The sequence below is a fragment of the Andrena cerasifolii genome, chromosome 2 (genome assembly GCF_050908995.1).
Source record: "Andrena cerasifolii isolate SP2316 chromosome 2, iyAndCera1_principal, whole genome shotgun sequence".
Taxonomy (NCBI): domain Eukaryota; kingdom Metazoa; phylum Arthropoda; class Insecta; order Hymenoptera; family Andrenidae; genus Andrena; species Andrena cerasifolii.
This window is the reverse complement of record NC_135119.1, coordinates 13,573,666-13,595,992: the sequence shown is the minus strand read 5'-3', so window position 1 is coordinate 13,595,992 and position 22,327 is coordinate 13,573,666. Positions and strand designations below refer to the sequence as shown.

General features: G+C 37.5%; 1 protein-coding gene across 1 annotated transcript; it reads right to left on the bottom strand.

Moving 5' to 3' along the window:
• Positions 1-1,919: 1,919 nt before the first annotated feature.
• On the bottom strand, positions 1,920-13,546 carry LOC143378690 (sialin-like). The gene is made up of 9 exons (XM_076830601.1): positions 12,987-13,546; positions 9,339-9,583; positions 7,904-8,140; positions 7,298-7,382; positions 6,215-6,320; positions 4,109-4,370; positions 2,676-3,050; positions 2,279-2,556; positions 1,920-2,202 (listed from the first exon to the last, which is right to left on the bottom strand). Exons 1-8 carry the CDS (start codon positions 12,994-12,996, stop codon positions 2,317-2,319), a joined length of 1,560 nt encoding a protein of 519 aa, XP_076686716.1. The 5' UTR covers positions 12,997-13,546; the 3' UTR covers positions 1,920-2,202; positions 2,279-2,316.
• Between the last annotated feature and the right edge of the window lie 8,781 nt (positions 13,547-22,327).

The following is a 22,327-nucleotide window of genomic DNA, read 5'->3' as shown; positions in this document are numbered from 1 at the left end:
AAAATTGAAAAATAAATAAATGTAAAAAATATTAAATTATACATCATTAGAAAGCGATAACTTTTTCCTATTTTTTGGCCTCAATTTCATCCCGATACCTTAAAAAAAGACCCAAAAGGCGGCAAATTTTAAATCCGGCCCACTGTGCGGCTAGTTCCACTTATTCTGTTAATAATTCACATCCAAAAGCACAGTCATAATTCTTATCTCGAAGCACATATGTTAACGAAAACGAAATCACTGTCACGTCACTTAAACTTCAACTTGTGCCTTGAAATAGTACCAACGGGCCGCATGAAATACTCGTCTAGATACTTATTCTCACACTCCTTGCAGAAATGCTACTGACTGCTCGAAGCGATGTTGGACTCTAAATAGAAGTACGTTGATAGTTGGTTTCGAATTCGGAATACGCAAAAACCGTGGCATCGGTAGTTAAGGAGGGAGGTTAGGTCGGTGAGTGTTTGTTCAAATGCAGGGTATCTGCTACCTTACCCGCGTATTTATTCCGTTGTGTTTATGTATGTGTGTGTGTGTGTTGTCCGTCCATACTTTTTATCCGCGTATTTATTAGACTATCTGTTCCGCGCGTTTACACATAGGTGCCGGGCATTTTACACCGGCCCTGCGTTTAATTTCAAGGTGGTTTGGATTTTTTTTTTTTTTTTTTATAGTGTGGATTCTATTGTGGATCTTGTCAGTGGTTTTCTACCCTGTGGGTAGTCGGGAGGGGCCTCACCACTCTATGGTAGCGGTGCCCGAAGTACTTCGTCACAAGTTCCGGGCACCGCCATGGGGCCTGCCCTTGGAGGGCGTCAGAGGGGGTTTTTAGTGGATAATCCGCAATCTCTTGCGGGTAGTCCCACATAACCCCGACACCAAATGTCAGGGTATGTGTAAATGCATTTTCCCCCTCTAAAAAAAAAAAAAAAAAAAAAAAAAAAGGGGGTATCTGCTACCTATGTATGCACAAAATTTATGAAGCAGCAAAGGTGCAAAATGTCATGGGTTTCGTTTTATTAGTAAATGCTTTTGTTTTCTGTAACCTGCCCTGTTTTCACATAGATATAATTAGGAACCATCTGGACAGTGTCTACCACAGTGTTTAGTCCTACTCATGACAAGAAGAACAAATATACAAGGCGAAATTGGTATCTACTGTATCTCGACACACTCTCTCTCTCGCGTTTCCCGCAATTTTCTAAAAGTATTCTGGATTTCGAAATTATATTTGGGATTTCGTCTGGTCACGTGATATTTACATCACACGTGCCTCAAATCAGACTCTTGAACTCAAACTTGCTTATACTTTCAAAACCGAAACCTCAAGTTGAAAAATGGTACAGAGTTTTTAGATTTTTATTTTATACAACGATTTTGTATGTTTTGGCTTAAGTTGTGGTTGCCAGTGGTGGCGATATCGCTCGACGACGTTTTAACGTGCAACATGTTATTATGTAGGATCGATCACAATTGTCTTGCGTCACGGCGGACGGTCACGCTGGAGCGTCATACGTAGGGAATTCCATCCCGGGATCCCGGCTGTTTTTTGGATTCTAAGACTCCCGGGATTCAATATAGGGTAAAGGAACCAATTACTGACACCTAACCAATTACTGTCACCTTAAGCTATTTTACTTAAAATAACGAACAAATAAACGTTGCAAAGTCATACACAAAAAGAATTATGTAATTCCACCTATAATCTATACTATAGATTATATACTATAGTTTATTTATTCGTTATTTTAAGTAAAATAGCTTAAGGTGACAGTAATTGGTTAGGTGTCAGTAAGTGGGTCCTTAACACCCTATCAAGTTATAATTTATCCCGAGAATTTCGAGAATTTTTAAAAACGTAAATTAGTTTACGAACAACTGAAAAATATAAAAACGGAATCCAAAAAAGTCGTGATCACTTATTGTAATATTCAAATTTAATAAGGTAAAGAAAACATATTAAAAAGAGGTATTTCAGAATAGAATTCTAACTTAATGATATTAAAAAAAAAAACGTGGCGACCTCCAAAAAAAAACACTTCACGACCCACCGATTGGGAATCACTGGCAGGTATAAATACCGTTTACACATTTTAACGTTTCACTTTAACTTATCAATTTTAACGAAAATATTTCTATTTCATTTTTATACTTGTCCCTCTTTTCCCTTCAAGAGAGACTCGTCTTCTTAAGCTTCTGCAGCTGGAAATAATGAGAAAAGAATGTAAAAGATCCTGAAGTAAATATTGTGGATTATATTTTATGCTATTTTACGAACAATTTCATGGCATGCTCTGCACCGTATGATTCTTCCTTCTATTTCCCTTCGATCATTCCATTCTTCTCCGCCACGTCTATCCTTTCATCTCCCTCCGCAGACTTTATGACCGGTGGCGCTGTTAACTTCTGCATTTCGTGCCCATTCTGTTTGCTTGGTTTTTCAAACTTTTTCCACGATTGTTCTTTTGACGTTCCAAGGAACGTGTATATGATGCCGCCCGCGATCGAATTAGCAGCGGCTATCATGAAAACTAAACGCCACTGTGATACAGTTTGCTGCACAAGAAGAATTTTTTCCCATGAATATTGTTACGAATCGCGGATTACGTACCACACCTTCGTTATTAAGTAAGAGTGAAATCAGTAAAGGAGTTGAACGCGTGTCTGTTACTTACGTTATTGTTTGTTAGAACACCGACAACCGCCGGCGAAATAAAACCGCTCCATATCACTATCATCCCGCAGAAGCCAAGGAGAACGCTGGCATAATTCGGGCTGAGGTCTACGAAGTTTGCTAATGTCGAGGCAGAGCATGCACCGTTCACGGCAGTTCCCGCCATCATGAAGATCACCGCGAGAATCGGATGACACCCGCTATACCCTAAGCCCAAGATGAACACGCCCTGCACCCCCGTGCACACGAACGTAGCCAATTTCCTGACGTTCGTCAGGGTCATCTTCTTGGTCCGTATGAGCCAGTCGCTTATTACCGAGAAGTAATACGAGAAAATCATTCTCAGTACATGTGGAAGCCCGGAAAGGATGCCAGTCTGCGGACAAGAAATCGGAGTAGCAAGTCGTTGCGATTGAATGTGAAGGTAAGCGGTAGTGGAAAGTAATCGAAGGGCAAAAACAAGAAATTTAATCACGGCGAACTCTTCACTCCATGAAATTCGGCAAAAAAAAAAAATAAATAGTACATTGCGTGACAAGGGTGAGAAAAAAGCGATTTTGACGAGCGTTAAGTTTGCTACCCTCGCTGCGCTCGGGAAGTATTTTTTTCTCTCCCTTGTCACGCACAATACTATTTTCAACACCTGCATGAAAGGTGTGTTTTTGATAGCCGGCTGAGCATGGACCTAAGAATTAAATGGACGGAGCAAAAAGCTGAGGGGCCTAAGCTCGTATGAGTAAAGGGGGTGCATAATACTGCGCATGCGGTGACGGACGATCGGTGATTGGTTAATGAAAGTGACATATCATTGATAAGAGGCATTGCCTCTTTTATATTTTTTTATGGTTAAGTTTGTCGCTGAGTTTGAAATGTTAATACGTAATTGCAACATTATATTTTGGTGTCTTAAGACTTGGTGAAATTTACGAAGCTATTACGTAGCTCAATACGTGTTGAAGCTATCGAGCAAGAATCAATGTTCTGACCAATAAAGCTCCTGAATTTTTCCGGACCTAACGCACACCTATTCTGATGTATGTACTTCTACGTTAAGAACTCGGTTTGGCCTACACGTTAGGAGCTTGGCGCTATCCCCACCACTTCTGACTCGCTCTTGTTCCGCGAAGGCGAGAGCGAGATGCAACGAGAGCAAGAAAGAAACGAGAAAGTGGTGGGGATGCGTCGCTGCGTGCATACGTATATACCTCACGGGCACCGAATCCCCACCGCGTGACGAGCAGGCCTAGCCCGAGAGAGACTGAGAACCTAGAGAGAAGGAGCACCAAGGCAGGCAAGCGGTGTGGTGGGAGAATACCCCTCGCGAAACTCACCGGCCAATATGTCTGAACACGACCTTAGTTATGCATAGCGAACCAAGGAACACTTCATACTGCCTATAGGTTCTGTCATGAATTTCACAAAATGTATTATTACCGCGTTAATGTTCCATCCGTGAATGAAATTGAAGTAACTTGGTGCTTGAGTCATCAATGTGAGGAAACCCCACGCTGAGCTCCATTGCGCAACGATTGTGACCCAAACTGGGCCTGATGTTAGTATAGATTTCCAAGGTATTTTAGCTCCTTCATTATCATCCGACTCGGCAAGATTGTCCAAGATATATTTCTTTTCTTCATTCGATATACGAGGATGTTGCTGAGGAGAGTCATGTATGAGGCATAACCAGAGGCAGTACCTTCGAAATAATTACTTGCGTCAGATCTTCATACAGATTGTAGATGTTTAGATAGTGTAATAATTGGAATTTTTATTCAATATACTAAATACGATCGTAATATATGTGGAGCTGTTTGATAAATTTTTCGGCGTGATTACAGGAATGAACCCTTAACAACCAATTTATCAAACACGTATTTAAAAAATTGTTCCGTATATATTATAACTAGATTAATAAATGAAAAAAAATTGAAATTGTTATTCATTTTATTCACTGAGAAAAAAAAACCTGAATGTTGATGAATTTTTCGGCGTGATTACAAAAATGACCCCCTGAAGTAGTTTGCAGGTTTTATATTCTGGGAAATTTGATTCTTATACGAAAATTTTATAATTTTACTTCGATATTAGATTGCAATATTTACAGATTTTTGGTCAAGTTCTGGTATTAACATTTTGGTAGGAAGTTAATGATATTGTTATATTAATAGCTACTAATATCAATTGGGAATACCTCTTGACAAATACATGAAAGTTTATGTAGTAAAAAATATACTTATGCGTAAAGAGCACATAGGAAAAGTGTACCTGTGGTTTAGATATGCTATCTGTATCATAAATACAAATCATTAGACTTAGTAGTATCGCATTCTAATTTTATTATAATTTGTAGCACGACAACACGTCGACGGAATGAAGGACTTCCATTGAAATTATGGAAAAAATATTGTGCTTATTACGGTCAGAATATATTTTTACAATATAATGTAGATTGCTTTACTTCGATAAACAACCGTTAACAATATTATTCCCTGACATTCGTCATTTTCCAGAAATGCTGGAGTTTAGTTTTATTTATCTATATGTAGTGCACGGTTTATTGTAACATTAAAATATTTCTAACAAGGAAAGATCCTTACCCGGAAATTCAAAAAATTCTGAAACTTCGTAAATATGTAGGGGATTTCCTCCTAATTACAACGCAATTTTTGTTACTGTAAGCACTGCAAGTTGCCAAACGATAGTCTTAATTAAAAGAAGTAACTTCTGTTTTGAAACTTTTTTTCTATCTCTTACATTTTGCGAGTTACAAAATAAAATCGGAAAATAACGGTATTTTCAGGGGTTAATTTCACCCCCTTAGAATGAATTTGGGCAGCAAGAAAAAATTGCGTTGTGGTCAGGAGGAAATCCCCTACATATTCACAAAGTTTCAGATTTTTTTGAATTTCCGGGTTCGGGGTCTTCCCTTGTAAGTCACTTTTTGTAAAAAAATTAAGTGAAACCAGACTGCTCTATTGTATTATTTAAACGGATCGTAATTTTTTACGGCGTTATGTGTATTATATTCATATATTTCCTTGTTAATCTACTAGGTAGCGTGTTTCTTGAATAATAAACATTAAAAACATATTAAGAATGCCATTCAAAGGAAGAAGTGAACATCGATGAGGGTCGTCCTTAAATTACGTAAAACTTTGGGGGGAGGGGTCGCGAATTTCTTATATTTTCTTACACGGGGGGAGGGGGCGGTCAGGTAGCGTTTTACGTAATATTTTTTTAGCCTAATTTTCAAAAAATACAAATTAGTTCAAATTTCCCGAAACCGAGTTCAATGAATTATATAAACCTTTAAAAAAATGTAATAACTGAAAAAAATCGATGTAAAAAATATTACGAAAAGAAGGGGTTGCAATATCAAATGCTACGAATTCTTATACTGGGGGAGGGAGGGGGTAAGAAATCGCCAAAATTACCCTTCCGTAATTTACGGACGCCCCCGTGGCAGACTTTGAAAGTGTCGAAGCTAAAATATTGGATATATAAAAAAAATCTTGTTTTCAATTATATAAAATTTATTACCAAATCACACCAAGTGAAGATGTTACATAGAAAGCTGCACCCCAACCAAACGTGCTGCTAACAGCTGCACAAAGTGGGTAAGTTATAGCGGCGCCCACAGAACTACCTGAAAATGGCGAGCTTGTCAGTCTGTCTTAACGTCGATCAATTTTTGATTTCGACGCGCGTTACGAAGAGTAGCATGTTTCATTTATTATCTTACGGACAACTGCATGTAGAAAAAATGAAACCGCGCTACTTTTCGTAACGCGCGTCGATTTATACGTACACAGGATAATCAAATTCACTTTCAATTTTGCTCAATGCTTATTCTGACGGTTTAAACGCAGCAATAAAAATATACTGGGTGGTCCAAGTAAATTGCTACAAGCTGTTTTGTATAAAACTACACCCGAAAGAAACTCAAGTAACCGTTCTCTGCGTTAAATAAATACGATACAAAATGTTTCTAATTAGGGGAACGTTAAAAGGAATGAAAGAAAAGCAGAAAATTTGGCCCGTATAGACAGTTGTTTTTTTTTAATAATATGTATACGTTTGGAAGCCAAAATTATATATCAACTTGATTTACTGCATTTTCATAACATACACTTAGCGTCAAAATTAAAGGATCGAGAAATTTTCGCTGAGAAATCATGAATTTTAGAACTGATAACTACGCGAAGTAAAATCGTTCAATAATCCGCCTGGTGTCATTTTAACCTCCTTCAAGATGTTTTTTCCTTGAATATTTTACAAAATGAAACGATTCCATTTACAATTAGTTTAAAAAATAAAATTTCGCGATTCATATCGCCATGAATTTGGAAATCGATGTTTCCCCTTTACAACGACCTCTTAAAAGTTGGTGCGTGATTTTTTCACCACTTTTATTGCATTTTCAATGAAATGGGCATTAGAATACACCCACCTTTAATTTTTACGCCGAGTGCGTACAATTCATAGGTACCCATATTCCTTTTTTTCTCAACCAGTTATTTCCCTTATTATTTAGAATTTTCAAGGGAATTTTCTTATTATTTTACGATCTTAACAGTCACATTTCCTTTTAATTATGAGTAAAGTATTATTATTAGGCCTTACCCAAGTAGGAACTGACAAATCTGCTTCTCTCGTTTGGAGGTATCCATTTGGCTGTCATATCGTGCATCGAAGGCCACACAACGCCCTAAGCACACATTAATTCCTATAAATCTTCTTTTAATTACGATGATAATCATTAATTACATTAAAAGTTATTAAGCTGAAGTATTTCAGCCTCGCTTGGCTTACTCGGTAAGACTAAGTTTTTCCTGACGGCAGAGATCTCTCGTACGATCGTACGCGCAATAATTTATGCAACGCGAGTGAATGAATTTTAATTAATTATCATCATAACTGTAGGAATAGGTTTCGTAAATCCTATATGTTTGGGAGCCACGGAAAAAGAGGGCCTCGGACGATGGGACTCGAAAGTTTCGAAGCAAAATCCACGATCTTCGGATCCGATGCGCTACTGCCCAGTCGCCTTACCAGCGTCGCCAGAGCTGACTCCCCGAGGTCTCTTATTCCGGGCTCCCTCTTATGGGGGTTCCTGAGCCCACATAACGTTTCGTTCGAATCCTCCTTATTGAATCGTGGATTAAATTGTCATCGGGCAGAGAGTAAATTAACGTTCGATCCATTTCTACAATAGTTGCGTTTACTCACTGCGGCTATGCCCTGAAGGACTCGCAGGAAAATGAGAGCGTTGAGATGATAGCGTGTCATAAATGGAATGAGGAAACCAAGGAGCGCTGTTAAGAAATTTCCTGTGCCATAAACAAGCTTGGTCCCGTATCGTCTTGCCAAAAGTCCTCCGGGAAGCTGCGACACCCAGTGTAACCAATAATATGCTCCCAATGCTAGACTCTGGTGGTACTCGTTCCAAGCGAACCGGTCGGAATACTGAAAGTAAATAAAAACGAGAGAACAAATCAAATTTTATTCGAATAATCATCGAATAAGAATTACGAATAAAATGAAGTTATTCGTGAATAACGAGTAATTTTTCATTTTATAAATTCTTTTATTTATATTAATTATTTTTATTTTCATTTAGGGAATTAAGGCGTCGCGTGTCGTTGACACGCACCAGTACAGCCCGGCAGCCCTTGACGAACACAACACTCGAGTCGAAAAACGTTCCCCTTGCCCATGGCATCCCTCGGCCCGGGTTATTCCGGACACTTACGCGTAGTGTTCCTTCTCAAGAATTCTTTCTCGAGAATTTCCACCTAACCAATCGAACTTGCATCCCTGTCAAAAGAACCGGCCATCCGAGCGTAGAAGCAAGTGCGAAAGAAAAGACTGTTGAAGTTGAAAATTGAGTCTGAATGAGGGAATTGAGTAAATGTTATGACGTTTTGAAACATTAACATTAGTAAGTGGTATTTCTGACGGAAAAGAATTGTCCAGCCTTTGGGCCTGCCATTTCCTAACCCAGACCTTTGGCAGGTAGGTATCTGTTTCAACAGGCAAGGCCACCCGTGGGGCCAGCCAAACCGTCCCAGGTCCTTGCTATTTCAGCGGGTTTTCTTCCAGTGGAAATCAGTAAATTTGCAAGCGGAATATTTAAAAAACCAGTGGAAAGCAAGTGCATACATTAATGCTTATTGAATTTGTCTTGGAACGCACTATCAAGTCATCTCTTCAGAAAAAAATAGTTCCATTTAAAAAACCGTACTTGACCATCGTATCTTTTAAAATAATAATCGAAAAAAAATTCGTCTGCGCTAATAAATTGGCCCCCTCGAACCATGCAACGCCATATTTTTTTTAGTTTTTTATCTCCAATACATTAGGAGATATCCAGCTGTTCAGTCCTCCCGCGGACACCCTGTGTACGAGGAAACTGAAAGGTTACGTCGATGAAAATGTGGATATCTATATTCAAGGTTGCTTGAGGCTTCCTTTGTTACAAATTAATGAATTTATGGCGTAGTTACATGAGTAGGAGGAACGTAAACACCGTCCACTCTTCGAGTCATAAATATGATTATCATAGAGAGTCAAATAGTGCCAACGATTAGCAGCTGCTTCGAGAAGTAATTAGAAATGTAGCTTTACCTAATACTTAATTTGCGCGAAGCAAGAGTATACATACCGTAACATTTTCTGCGATGCCTGCTGAAGTAGGTGTCACTGCAACAGTGCTGTTACTATCGTACGTTTTATTGTAGAACGTCGGGGGAATTGTGATATTGCATTGAGATGTTGCAGCTGACTTTGGACGAGGCATCACCATTGCCACTATCGTTAGATTCAAGTTGATCCTCAGCATGTAGTTGATGGCGAAACCACAGAAAACGAGGCACCAAAGCACGCTTCGGCATGATATGAATTCTTTCTCTTTAACAAAAGTCGAATTTAAAAGCAAATTTTGCTTATGCTTGACGATCCATAAATTCTTTGATCTTTGGGTTTTATTTCTTTATTTACTATGGGAACTGCAACTGCAAATTTTTTTTAGAAAAATATTCATGTCTGCGGGTTCCTTCTTCTCCTAAAAATGATAATATGATTATATGATAATATGATAATATGATAATATGATTATATGATTATATGATTATATGATTATATGATTATATGATTATATGATTATATGATTATATGATTATATGATTATATGATTATATGATTATATGATTATATGATTATATGATTATATGATTATATGATTATATGATTATATGATTATATGATTATATGATTATATGATTATATGATTATATGATTATATGATTATATGATTATATGATTATATGATTATATGATTATATGATTATATGATTATATGATTATATGATTATATGATTATATGATTATATGATTATATGATCATTTTTATGAGAAAAAAGAAACCTGCAGACATGAATATTTTTCCAAAATTTTTTACAGTTGTGTTTGGTTAATCAAAAGACAACTATCCCGCACCCAGGCCAACTGAAAATTCAAATTTAAATATTTCGCTCCGCCCTAATGTGCAATGTAAAAACGATGTAGGTATATTGTTGCCACAATTGTAAATTTTACTTTTCTTCATTTATTATTATTTAAATCAATAAACATTTTAATTTTGTAACGTTAAATGTATGCTACTATCGACTCCGTTGAAAACTTTCTCCGCTTCTCATTTCTTACTAATAACCTGGTTATTACTTGACATACAGCGAAACTGTTGTGATTCAATAATTTCAGGTAAGTAAGTAACACTTTCGTACAAGAACTTTTGTTGTAACTGTATTAGTTCTTGCGTAATCGTATTCCAAAGTCAAAGTGTTACTACCGGTGTATTCTAGTTAGGTCATAATAATGTGTGTATATTAACATTATCCAGAAGGATTCAGTATGACACTTGCGTTGACTAGTATATAATTATGTACACGCCTGAAATTACGGTGTAATGTGTATACATGCATGCGTTATGCGTGCGCGCGCTTCTGTATGCAGTAGAATTATAATATCTATATGTAGAAGTAAACATTGTTATGAAATGCGTCGTTCCTGATACGGTGATTACCCTTTAATAACTTAATCACGCAGTTTCGAATTAGAAGATACGGTGCGAATCTTGTTTTCGAGCATATTTTGAACAAACTAAATTATTTCGTAAAATCATATACTCGTACAGTAGAGAAAGAATGATGCGATAAGAAACTCAAGAACCATATTAAATTATTTTGTATTAAAATATTATTACGCCTATATTTTATTTTTTTTTACTAAGTAAAACTTAATACTTTGTTATTTCGTGTTCGGTAGGTACCTACATATTATTCAAATAACGATGTGAAATGTTTTTTTCTAACGGCCGAAGTTTATTCACATTGAAATATTCAAAAACCATGATAACGAAAAGTTAAGTACCGAACCTATGTCGTATCTGTGCATTTTTCCTGTAGAACTTACTTCGTGTGAAGACGAGTTGAAAGTGTAGAAATTTTTCGGTAGAAACCTGGTTTCCTAGAAAAATTACTTTGCGATTTCGGTAAGCACACGAACACGAAGGGAAATTTTTCTACCCCTTTTTTGCTTTTGTATGAAAATTAAATTGTAATCAGTTGCGTGGATCTTTTATGTTACGTGCTTTTACAAGGGATCATAATATTCCGAGGTAAGATATTCGGTTCGGAACATGAGTTTGATTTATATGTTGTAGTATAGTGTCACGTGCAAAACTTATGATTATCTTTTATATATTCAGGCTCAAATTCGATTGTCCCCTCTTTTTCAGCTTTGTCACCACTTAGAGCGCACTTTTCATATGTATGTGGAATATAAACTTGAATTACATTGTCATATAATCGTATAAGTTTAGTCTATAACATTTAAATTGAATTCACTTTTTAATCTACTAGATCTGTATTATTTGATTAACTATTTGTCGAATGAAATGTCGTAGTTTGGGAAACTACATTATAGGGTTTGTCGGTTTTAAAAACCGGTTTTTATTTATAAATTTGCAAAATTCGAAAACCGGTTTTATATACTAGAATTAATATGCAGAAATGAATTAATTATTTAATTAAAAGCGTTACGTTGACTTGAAATCGGACACAAGTATATTGTAATAGGTGACAGTTCACTGTAAAACTACTCTTCATGAGTTCATATTTTCAGAAAAAAATACTAAATGGAATAAAGATTTATAATTGAGTACCACCATTTAAAAGATTATATTTTGTACGGATTTTAGTTATAATTTTTTTTATTTGGTTCTTCATACATGGGGTATATTTTTTTGTTATATTTTTGTAATTCCATAATATTAAGTAAACTGAAATTTTTTAAAATCGGTGCACGTATTTATTTACTATTTTAATTATATTTTTTGGTGAAAATTCGAAAACCGGTTTAACTGTTTTTTTGGGAATAGTGGAATGCAAAAGAAAATAAACCCTAGTACATTATTATGCAAGCGCATTCAGCACAAAATGTCCACAAACGTGTTTTACAATTTTAAAAGAACGTTGCTATAATAAACGTAACTATTTAATCCCAAATGTTAGTTAACTCCAGAAATGGTTCAAGTAAATATCTTTAGAATTTGTTCCCATGAAATTAATCGGGGATGAAATAGAAACGAATTAGAGTAAAATGAATCCGAATAAGAACGAGAAGTTTGAGATATTAATACGGATTTATTTCAAGGTAGCAGATATGCAATTACTGTTAAGGGTCAATGATTCCATTGACTGAGTTAAACTAAAAGCAGCTTGCGCAATACTACGTTTTAAATGTATGAAGATATAGAATGTGTATAAGAGAATAATGTGAAGGGGAACGTTCGCAGCAGAGAAATATAAGAGAAATGTATAAAAGGGACTTACGTAACAATAACATGTAACCGGATCAGACTATAAACTTTAATATAAATTTATTTTGTTGTACTATAAATAGGGGGATGAACGTAAATAATAATTCATCTCCTAATTTATAATAACACCTCTTATCATTTCGATGAATCTTTAACACGATGCTGTGGATACAGTACCTAAAATTTCAGTATCACATGGTTTCTTGTGGTTGCATGATCCGGCAAAAAGAGACTAAGCGTTATATCTGGTATAGAATAAAATTCGAATTCCATCCATTAAAAAAAAAAAGAGCGTGAATATGCATAAATTTATGTAATTGAAGTTTCAGTCAATCAGATTCATCGTTCGAGTTGTTCAGTCGCACTTTTCACTCCTGTCTGCAATTATCCACACGCGCATCACGTCATTACGAGCAGGAAAATTCTACTTACTTTTGCTCATTTTGCTGGTTCCCTTCGTTCGCGGGCAACGATAAGTAGGTACTCTACGGAAATGCCACACGGGGAAAGTAACGAGAATTCGGTTACGCGCGTTAGGAGGATGTCTTTCGCTAATAGACTGTAGCTATGCGTGAAAATGTGTCGGTTAATCCGGAGGACCTTTAATGCCTTAATTAAGAGGAACGTACGATCGAACGTTCATTTGTCTCGGTTCGTAGTGCACTGTTCCTGGCATCCCTACAATTTTTCTTCGGTTTCCGAAAAGCTATTCCCTTTCCGTCGTTGCTCGATTACTGTGACCGATTTTCACGTCAGCATTTTCCTCGTTGACCGACTGGGCTTGATGTGTCGCGTATCTATGAGTGTGTGTTAGTCAGTTACTGTCGCGGAGAACACTGCATGCCTGTTCTTCATTTACAATCGCGCGAACCCTGAAGAGTCTGAGCGCGAACCTCCACCCGCGAACAGAAATAGTCGTGATAACGAGGATTATGCGTTCTCCGCGTTTAGAAAGAAACGATCTCATATTCGTTGCTTTGTCGCGTTCGATGCAAACGGATGGTATCCAGTGATCTACTATTCGTCGGCCATTAATTAGCCTTCTGCGGATTTAAATCGGTCATACGGCCAGCCGCTATCGAACTTATCTCTCGTGGACGCGGTTGAAATTGAATTCTTTTTCAGCAAACGGGAATTAATTGCTTCTTTCAATTATACCGTATACCCTGCTTGGAGTTAATGGGGACAAAGATTTGCTCGCGTTATAAAGCGAGAGCATTTCATTCCCCTATCCAGTTACAGAACGTATTGTGTCATATAAACAAAACTTCTGAAGTTGTTTCTTCCCCGATTTCGTTCATTCCTTGTCCGTCAGTTTGACAGAATGAGATCTGAACTTGTGTATAGATGCGTTAATACGTATCACGTTGGTTATGTGGAAATACATAAAAATAGAGAACCAAATCATTCTATTAGTTATAAAAAGAGTGCCATCTTTTGAATGGTTCATTTGTAAAATTTGTACACTTTTCTGTGTTGAAACGTTTGAAGCAATTTTGGAAGGAATGTTAAGCTTTAATACTGAACCTATCCGTCTGAAGGTGCGTTTAGACCAAACGAACAAATGGTCGTTCGCCCCTCATTTCGACAAAATTCGTGCTCATTTATAGTGTATTCAAACAGTCGCACACCAGCGGCCGTAGCCGTGATGGAAACGCCGGTTCTCGTTAGATCACCGAAGTTAAGCATCACGGGGCGGGTATTGGGGAAAGATGGGTGACCGGGACCCCACCTTTCTTCCGGTGCGCCGCTGCTGCTGGGACCCGATGGAGAGGGGGGAAAAAAATAAGGGACTTATATAGTTCTCGTTGGGAAATATAAAGCGATAGGCTTTGGAACGGCCATCCTGTTTAACAGGAAAAACAAAAATAGAGGGACGGTTTGGGACCCGAAGGAGAGGGAGGAAAGAAAACAAGGGACTTATATAGTTCTCGTTCTACAAGGAATACCTCCGGGGGAGAATTTAATTATTGTCCTTGGGTTGTTTAGAAAGTACAGAGGGTATGTGTACTGCGTTCCACTTTAGAGCGGACTCGTTCCGCGCAGAGATATACTGCTGATTGGTTGGAAACCGGCGGAGAAAGTGCTACGACCAATCGCGAAAGTGCTACGACCAATCGGGTGTGTGAGATCCGTGGGAGCTGCACAGATCGGTCGCAAATCGGTAGAGTCGTAGGTCTACTCTTAGGTGGAATGCTATATGGTAGGTAATCTGCAACTTTTCAATCATGTTCTGCTATCAATCTATCTATTATAAATGTAGGTATATTTTGTAAAAGAAGGCTGGAACAATAACCTTGGTATATTTTTTTATTATAGAAACCAATCTTTGCATTAGTGTATCGCTTGAAAATGGTTTATAAAATAAATTTATTCGAATTCGTGTTGTATCGTCGCCATAACAAAATATTTCATTCTTAAACGATTTTATTCAGCTTCGATCCTCTGTTTGTTTGTATGTTTGTATGGTTCAAATCTGGAAACTCAAATTTAACCCACTTTCAACTATCCAATTGTCTTGAAATTTTGCAGGCGTGCCTAGTTTTTGACAATACAATATTTAAAAAAAAAATTAACTTTTCATCCCTCGAGGGGATGAAAAAATTACCCAGTCATCAATAAATATAACCCATAAGCACATCCAAACGACTTGAAATCAGCCACTCGAGGTCTTTACGAAAACGACAAAAAGCCGCTGCGTTCGAGACACTATATAGTCGCATCGCGATTACCGAAAATACACAATTCATCGAGAAATGATCCGTCACGTATGCACGTGCGAATAGTACAACTAAAACTTTGCAGGCGTTCGTAGTATATCACCGTCGAAATTGTAGTACAAGGAAAAAAATCACATTTTAGTTTTTAGTGCGTTTTAAATAATTTTTTCTTATATATATATTTTTATTTGTGTAATTGAATCAGACATTTTATTTCCATTTCAAATATTTTACACTTAAGGATTGCCATTACGGAGTTTATAAAGAACCCGTGTAACATAAATTGAGGAAGGTCATGTAGCCACAGAAATCGGTTGAAAGTGTTAAAACAATGCAGTGTATAGCCGGCTTTACACGATCGCCCCAAACCTTCCGGCGTGCCGCGCTGGAACGCGCGTTCCTGGAGCGTGATGTTCAAAGCGCAACGCTCCAAACGCGAGCGCCAAATCCGCAGGTTTGGAGCGTCCGCTCCAAATTTGCAAGACTTCGCGTGGAGCGCGGCATGTGGCTACGCCAACTGCGTCACTGACATCGTGCTTCAAGCAAAATGTCTTTGATAAAAAAAGCGAAGAAGCAGCAGAGCAACAACTTATAACAAGAATATGGGTCAAGAGATGAAGCGAAGACAGAGATCGCCACGGTTTTAGTTTCCACAGGCAGAGGAAGCTTCTGTCAATTGCGATAAATGGTTCCATACCGTCTTTGGACCACATTGTCACTGCTGCACCTATAAAGCGCAATCTGGCGCGTAGCGCGTGGCACATCAATCGCATCTGAACGTGTGAAGATCTGCACTCCAGACGCGCGCGCTGTGAACGCGTGGTCACCCTTTATCGCATCGGAGACTTTGCATGTACAGTTTTGGGGCGTGCGCCCCAAAACTGTGAGAAAGCTGTCCGTCTAAAGTCGGCTTATCTCAACATTGAATAACTCGCGAATAATTTACAAACTGTTAGTTTGTTTGTTTGGACAGTCACTGAAAACTAATTACAAGGACTTCTATGTCGATAGTTGAACTTATTAGACGTCGATGAACGCTATTAAACAGCTTGCTTGTCACGATAGTTCTCGAAACTTTTGCTGCAAGTCAAATTATGCTGTGCTGCACGCCAGCACTGTGGATATGTGCATCCTTGAATTTCTGTATAGTTAACGTTTAACATACGTTGCGGAGATAGCTGTATCTCGAAGGCAAATAATTTTTTCATTACCATATCTGCTACACCAATGATCGTAATAGTAACACAGTTCAAACACAGCCATGATATTCAAACGATCGTACCCACTTCAGGAACGAATGTCAAGGAATTCGTATTTCCTTGTGACGTAATAAACAGTGTTCTCGTAACTGTGCAGTGCAAAACACTTGTAGAAGAATTATAGACGAAGTATGAGACGGCAAATTCACGATTAGCATTATTTGCGGATGATTTTCGCGAGTGTATAAATCTATAAATCATTAGCGCCGCGCGCCTCAGTTTCTGGCAATGATGTAAGGGTATTCGAAAGACCACACCGCACTTTCGTGAAATATGGAAACGTTTCAAGGAAACGTTTTAATGGCACGATTATGTATGTGCTTTTTATGCGAAACACAAATACAGCAACCGGTTCGTTAAATTCAAAATAATGACACAATATTTTGTTGAATGATAAGGAGATCTTTCACATCTGCAGCAAGGTCAATTACCGTGCCTAAAGATAACTGAGCTCGCCGAATGTACTTCTGCATGTAAAAGTGAGATCAAATTTTGTTCGTACGTGGCTTTGGTTTCGAGAAAGTTTACGTCGAAGATTCGTAATGTCGAATCGATTTGGCTACCTATTGTTTTACATTAATTCTGTTGATATATTTGAACTCGTAAAGATCGATGGTGGTATCGCTCAAAGAAGATACACAATTATTTTCATACAAACTGCAGATCATTATTTCTCTTATTGTGTTAGAAACCCGTGGAAAAGATTGCCTCTGTGGTCGCACAGTGAGTTGTGTTTGGCGAATTAAAGGTGTAGAAATGAAAGACATCACTGTCGTTGTCATTTTTCAAATACTTGTTCGGTGCTCCCGGATTACGGAGAAATATTCCGCACCGTAGATTTTCGATGCTCCAATGCAGGGCACGTAGTTAGCACCTAATAGAATCATCTTTGTCAAGGTCCTCGCTCAAACCGTTTGACAAGGAGAGCGAAGAGATAAACGCAGAGTAGAGTGAAATAATGCACCAGCGGCAGCTCTCGGTGGACGGCGAGGCATGCAAGAGCATTAAGCCACGTGTGCGACTGGAGTCATCCACTATCGAATATGAAAATTTTCATATTTCCCATTATAGCTTGATGACGGTACTACCGATGGGTTGGTGAGATTCTGCCGATGAAAATGAGTCTAAACACGAAGCGATTCGGTCTATTTTTTGTTACGAATACACGATTAAGGGGGGGGGGGCAACAGGGTAATTTCCCGAAAATTAAAAGTATCTTTGGAAATTTATTAAAAGCAAACTACTTAATGAATCTTTTTGAAACTTTCGGGATATTATAATGGATATTTAAGTTACAGGCATTTTTGGGGGGAAATTTATTTGAAGCAAATTTATAAGAGCTATTTATTAAAGCTATAAAAAATCTGGTTGACTGTTTTCCGAGGAAACGGTTCTTCTAAAATTAAAAAACCAAAATGTTTAAAATATTTATAAAAAAAAATTTGTTGTATTATTTACTAGACCGTGTAAGAAATATTTTACAAGAGGGCGGCAAAAGTGCGAAGAATACGGTGTAAATATAATTTCAAATTATATTTGACAAAAATTGTACAAAAGACGCGGAGGGCTTCTGTGATGGATACTAGCGTGTCGGAAAGACCGTACAAGAGTGTCCGCGTCCTAGCGGCGAGGTCGTAGCGTCCTTCCCGCGACGCTGCCATCGGACCAAGCCAAGTGTATTTGGGCTTCCAGGCGGTAGGCCACTGTACCGGGACGCCATTCGAATATGCGTTCATTGGATTTTCTTACCACTGCCATCAATGTTGACGAATACCTACTAGCGTGCAAGGGGGTCGGTCTTAAATTACGTAAGGCCTTGAGGGGGGGGGGGTGAATTTAGGTTTTCTTACGGGGGGGGGAGTCAGGTAGCATTTAACGTATTTATTTATTTTTTAACATAATTTTCAATTAATACAAATTCTATCACTAATGTTCCATAAAAGTAGTTTTTGTTTAAATTTCCCGAAACTTAGTTAAATGAATTATTATACAAACCTTTAAAAGAATTTTAAGAACTGGCAAAATTCAATGTAAAATATATTACGTAAGGAGGAAGTTGCAATATCAAATCTTACGAATTTTTATACTGGCGGAGGGACGGGGTAAGAAATCGTCAAAATTATCCTTACGTGTCGACTCTTTCGTTTCCTCCTGCTCGTTGTCGGGTTCTCTCACTTTCGTCCGCAGGCTTCTAAGAAATGGTGGGGATCTGAAACATACCAAATTGTACAACCAACTGTAGCCCAGACCCTAGGTCGCTAATAACCCATCTAGTGGTTGATGCGACGGTAAATAAAGGAGGAAAAAAAAAATCGGCGACGTGTGCCCTCTTCTACGTATAATAATTACCCGGAAATATTGTATGGAGGAATTTGCAAAAAGAACCACTTGTTTATACATAACTTCACAGCAGATTCTATTGCGAGTAGACTACGGTTTTCCAGTCGACAACCAACATTTGCTAATCTATATTCTTTCACGTATACCTAAAGTGATACAATAACATTCATAATAACAACTAAATTTAGCTTAAAACTTTGACAATACCAGCTCAATTATTTTGGTATTATCGCGCTTTACACAACAGCTGTAAGCTGGCAACGGTATTCTTAACTGAATAATCGTTAACGGAGAACGAATGTTAGTGATTTACATACGATTAATACATAGGTATCTCTCTATTGGCGCCTAGTTCGAACATTCGTGGAAGGAATTATAATATCGCGATATTTGTTAATGAAGTAAAAGTAATTATTATTTCATGGTAAATACTATGAATGCATTCTACATATATTACACTTATATAGGTATGAATTTATACGCCGGGGCGTAATTATCGTTTTTTTTTTTTGCAATTCCGATTCCCTTTTCTGTTGGTGTCAGCCGCCAGATAAGTAGGCTTCGCGATTACGTCAACGTTTTATTTATCTCCGACAGATAATATTGCTGTTGCATTATCTGGTATTGTGTCATAAATTAGTGAAAGTTTAGGACTTCGCTTGATTACCGCTAAAATGCGTTGCTGATAACGTAATGCGAGCCCGTTGACGCAACACAAATGAGGAGACATTAAGATTTCTGTGCTCGTACGTCTTTTAATCATTGTCTAGCCTAGCGGATACACGGGCTACTTACGAGGGGAGGGCGCGATCACCACGAGCGATTTATTTAACGAAACCAGGCTGAAAATGTTGGTGATCATTAGCTGTGAATGGCCAGCCAATTTTTATAAAAAATGGCTCTGAACATTTAAAATTATGCGGTCATCGCATCGACTTCGTTCTTTTAAAAAATAAATCTTGATGAAAGGAATACAAGAGTTTTATGCGTTATTGCCATAGGCTCGATAATTTAACCAGAAAATACAGCTTTTTATGTAGCGTAGTCCCTTAATCATGCTTGTGAAGGAGTGAATTATTTATAGTAAACAGTAATAGTCTGCAATTCAAAATTATATAATTTATTTAATTATAGGTAACTTTAAAATTAAATGTTAATTCTGCTTGGATCATTTTTGTCACATGGCAACTTTAATTATTAAAAACTAATATATTACGTACTATATACTATAACAACATTTAAAAGTTTAACATGAATCTTGCCATTTTGGATTCGTTTTTAATCGAACATACTTTGCATGCGAGACAAAATGCTTGTCACAAAAAATTTCCGGTCCATTCCGTAGATCGTCTTGAAGTTGCTGTAAATAGTTGACTTGAGCCGGTAATCATAATTGCCCCATAAATAACAATGATGAACGATATAATGGAGGAAAAACAAGAGAGTAGTAGCGGTAATTCAAACATTGTTGATTGGTTCCTTCTGTTTTTATCGCTTACTTCACGATACCGACATTGTAGAAAAAAAGAACAGAAGCACGGAGAATTAACTGAATGTTTATGCCTTATCACAAAGTGTCTGAGCCCTGATAAGAGCTAACGTGTGCATTTAAAACGCACTAGGTATTTCGTAATTGCCAGTCGGAGCCTGTGTCAGTTGTATGAAATGTGTGGAGTGTTCTACACTTAAGATTTTGCTACATGTATGTGAAATTCCAAAAATTGGAATGTCGGAGGCATTTTACCATTTTTTTTTGCGTACTGTCGTTTTTAGGCTTTCGAAATTTGATCTTTGAATTTGTACTCTCACCCAATTCTAAACTCACAAAAATTTGCTCCGCCCACCCTATTGCCTGTCATAATGTAAATGCCACAAATTATCTCCGATTATGGACAATATAGGTAAGGTAGACCGGGGGTGGTAGTGACATTTCGGCTTTGGAATACGATTACGCAAGAATTATTACATTTACGACAAAAGTTCTTTTACACGAAAATGTTACTTACTCACTTGACATTATTGAGTCAGAACAGCTTCGCTGTATGTCAAGTAATGTCCAGGTTATTAGTAAAAGATGAGAAGTGGGGAAAGTGTTGCAACGGAGTCGATGGTAGCATACATTTAACTTTACAGAATTAAAATGTTTTTTTTTTTGTTTTAAATTATAATAATAAATGAAAAAAGTAAAATTTCTAACCAATTATGCGGGATCGCAATTCTGGCAGAAATAAAAAACTTTTAGCTGGTGCATTTTTGAAGTGTTCAATATTCACAATATGCAACCGGGAAAACTACGAGATATCCGAGAACTTACACACTTACAGAGTCCAGGGTGATTCTGGAGCGAAACCTGCCAGAGAAATGCCGCCTGGCACCCATGGCCAGGTAAACCCCGTGGTGAATCACCGGATTTTATGGAATTTGTATTCCTTATGTAAAAGCAGTTCGATTTGCATGAAATTTAGTATAATTTTAATCGGGAGAACGCCAGGAATCCATTGGTATCACTTTCATATCGACACGGTGAACAATAAAGAACTCCTTAATATATTGTAATGAATATTTTACCCTCCACTGCGGGGCGCCGACCACGATTCGCTGCGGTCGGTCGAGGATTCATACCTGTTTCAGAAAAAAATAATTCTTTATTCTTTATCATATCGATATGGAAGTGACACCGATGGATTCCTTATGTTTTTCCGATAAAAATCATACCAGATTTCATGTAAATCGGACTATTTCTAACAAAGTCAATTTGAAATTATGCAAATCATTTTTTCGTGTGATTTCCTTCATTATGGTCCGAATTACGTCGTTCTTGGTGTTATTTTCATCGGAGAAACATAAGAAATCGATTGGCGTCATTTTCGCAAAGATTTGACGAGAAATGCGGAACTGGAGATTTCAGACTTCTTAATAGATATTCCTGTCTCACCGGGGGTCGAAGCCTTCGACCCGAAAACCATGACGCTCAGTGAGACATCAATTATGGGTGTCCCACACCTGGGGTGTCTCGAATATCTCGGGTAGTTTACCCGAGTAGCGCCTACCCGGGAAATTTTTCTCTTCCCGGGTATCTCACGGGTACCTGGGTACCCGATCTCCCGTGAATCGACAGCTCTAGTTCTTGGATTGCAAAGGCTAAGTATTTTTTAAAGACTATGTTTCTATCTATTTGATTCCAAGATTCTAACGTCATTAATTTGTGACCACCCTGTAATAATCTAATCTGGTATATTGATTTACTATATTAATTAGTACAAAAATTCAAAGGTTGAACGAGTAATAGTTGAAATGATCTGTTGTGATATGAAATGGATTATTCTAATAGACATGGATGAAAGATGATAGAATTTCGTAAGAATGCGATTATGAATATCACTGTTTACTCGCGTTGATAGGACAAATTTAGTGCTCTATTAATTTCAAGGTAATCGCATAGTTATGAGTTCAT

Bases quoted from the DNA above. Each gene is read 5' to 3' on its own strand.
- LOC143378690 (XM_076830601.1), bottom strand. The intron at 6,321-7,297 runs GTAAGGCCTAAT...CGCCATTTTCAG, and splicing joins ATTTGTCAGTTCCTACTTGG to GTAGTTCTGTGGGCGCCGCT. The intron at 3,051-4,108 runs GTAATAATACAT...TCTTGTCCGCAG, and splicing joins ACGGATGGAACATTAACGCG to ACTGGCATCCTTTCCGGGCT.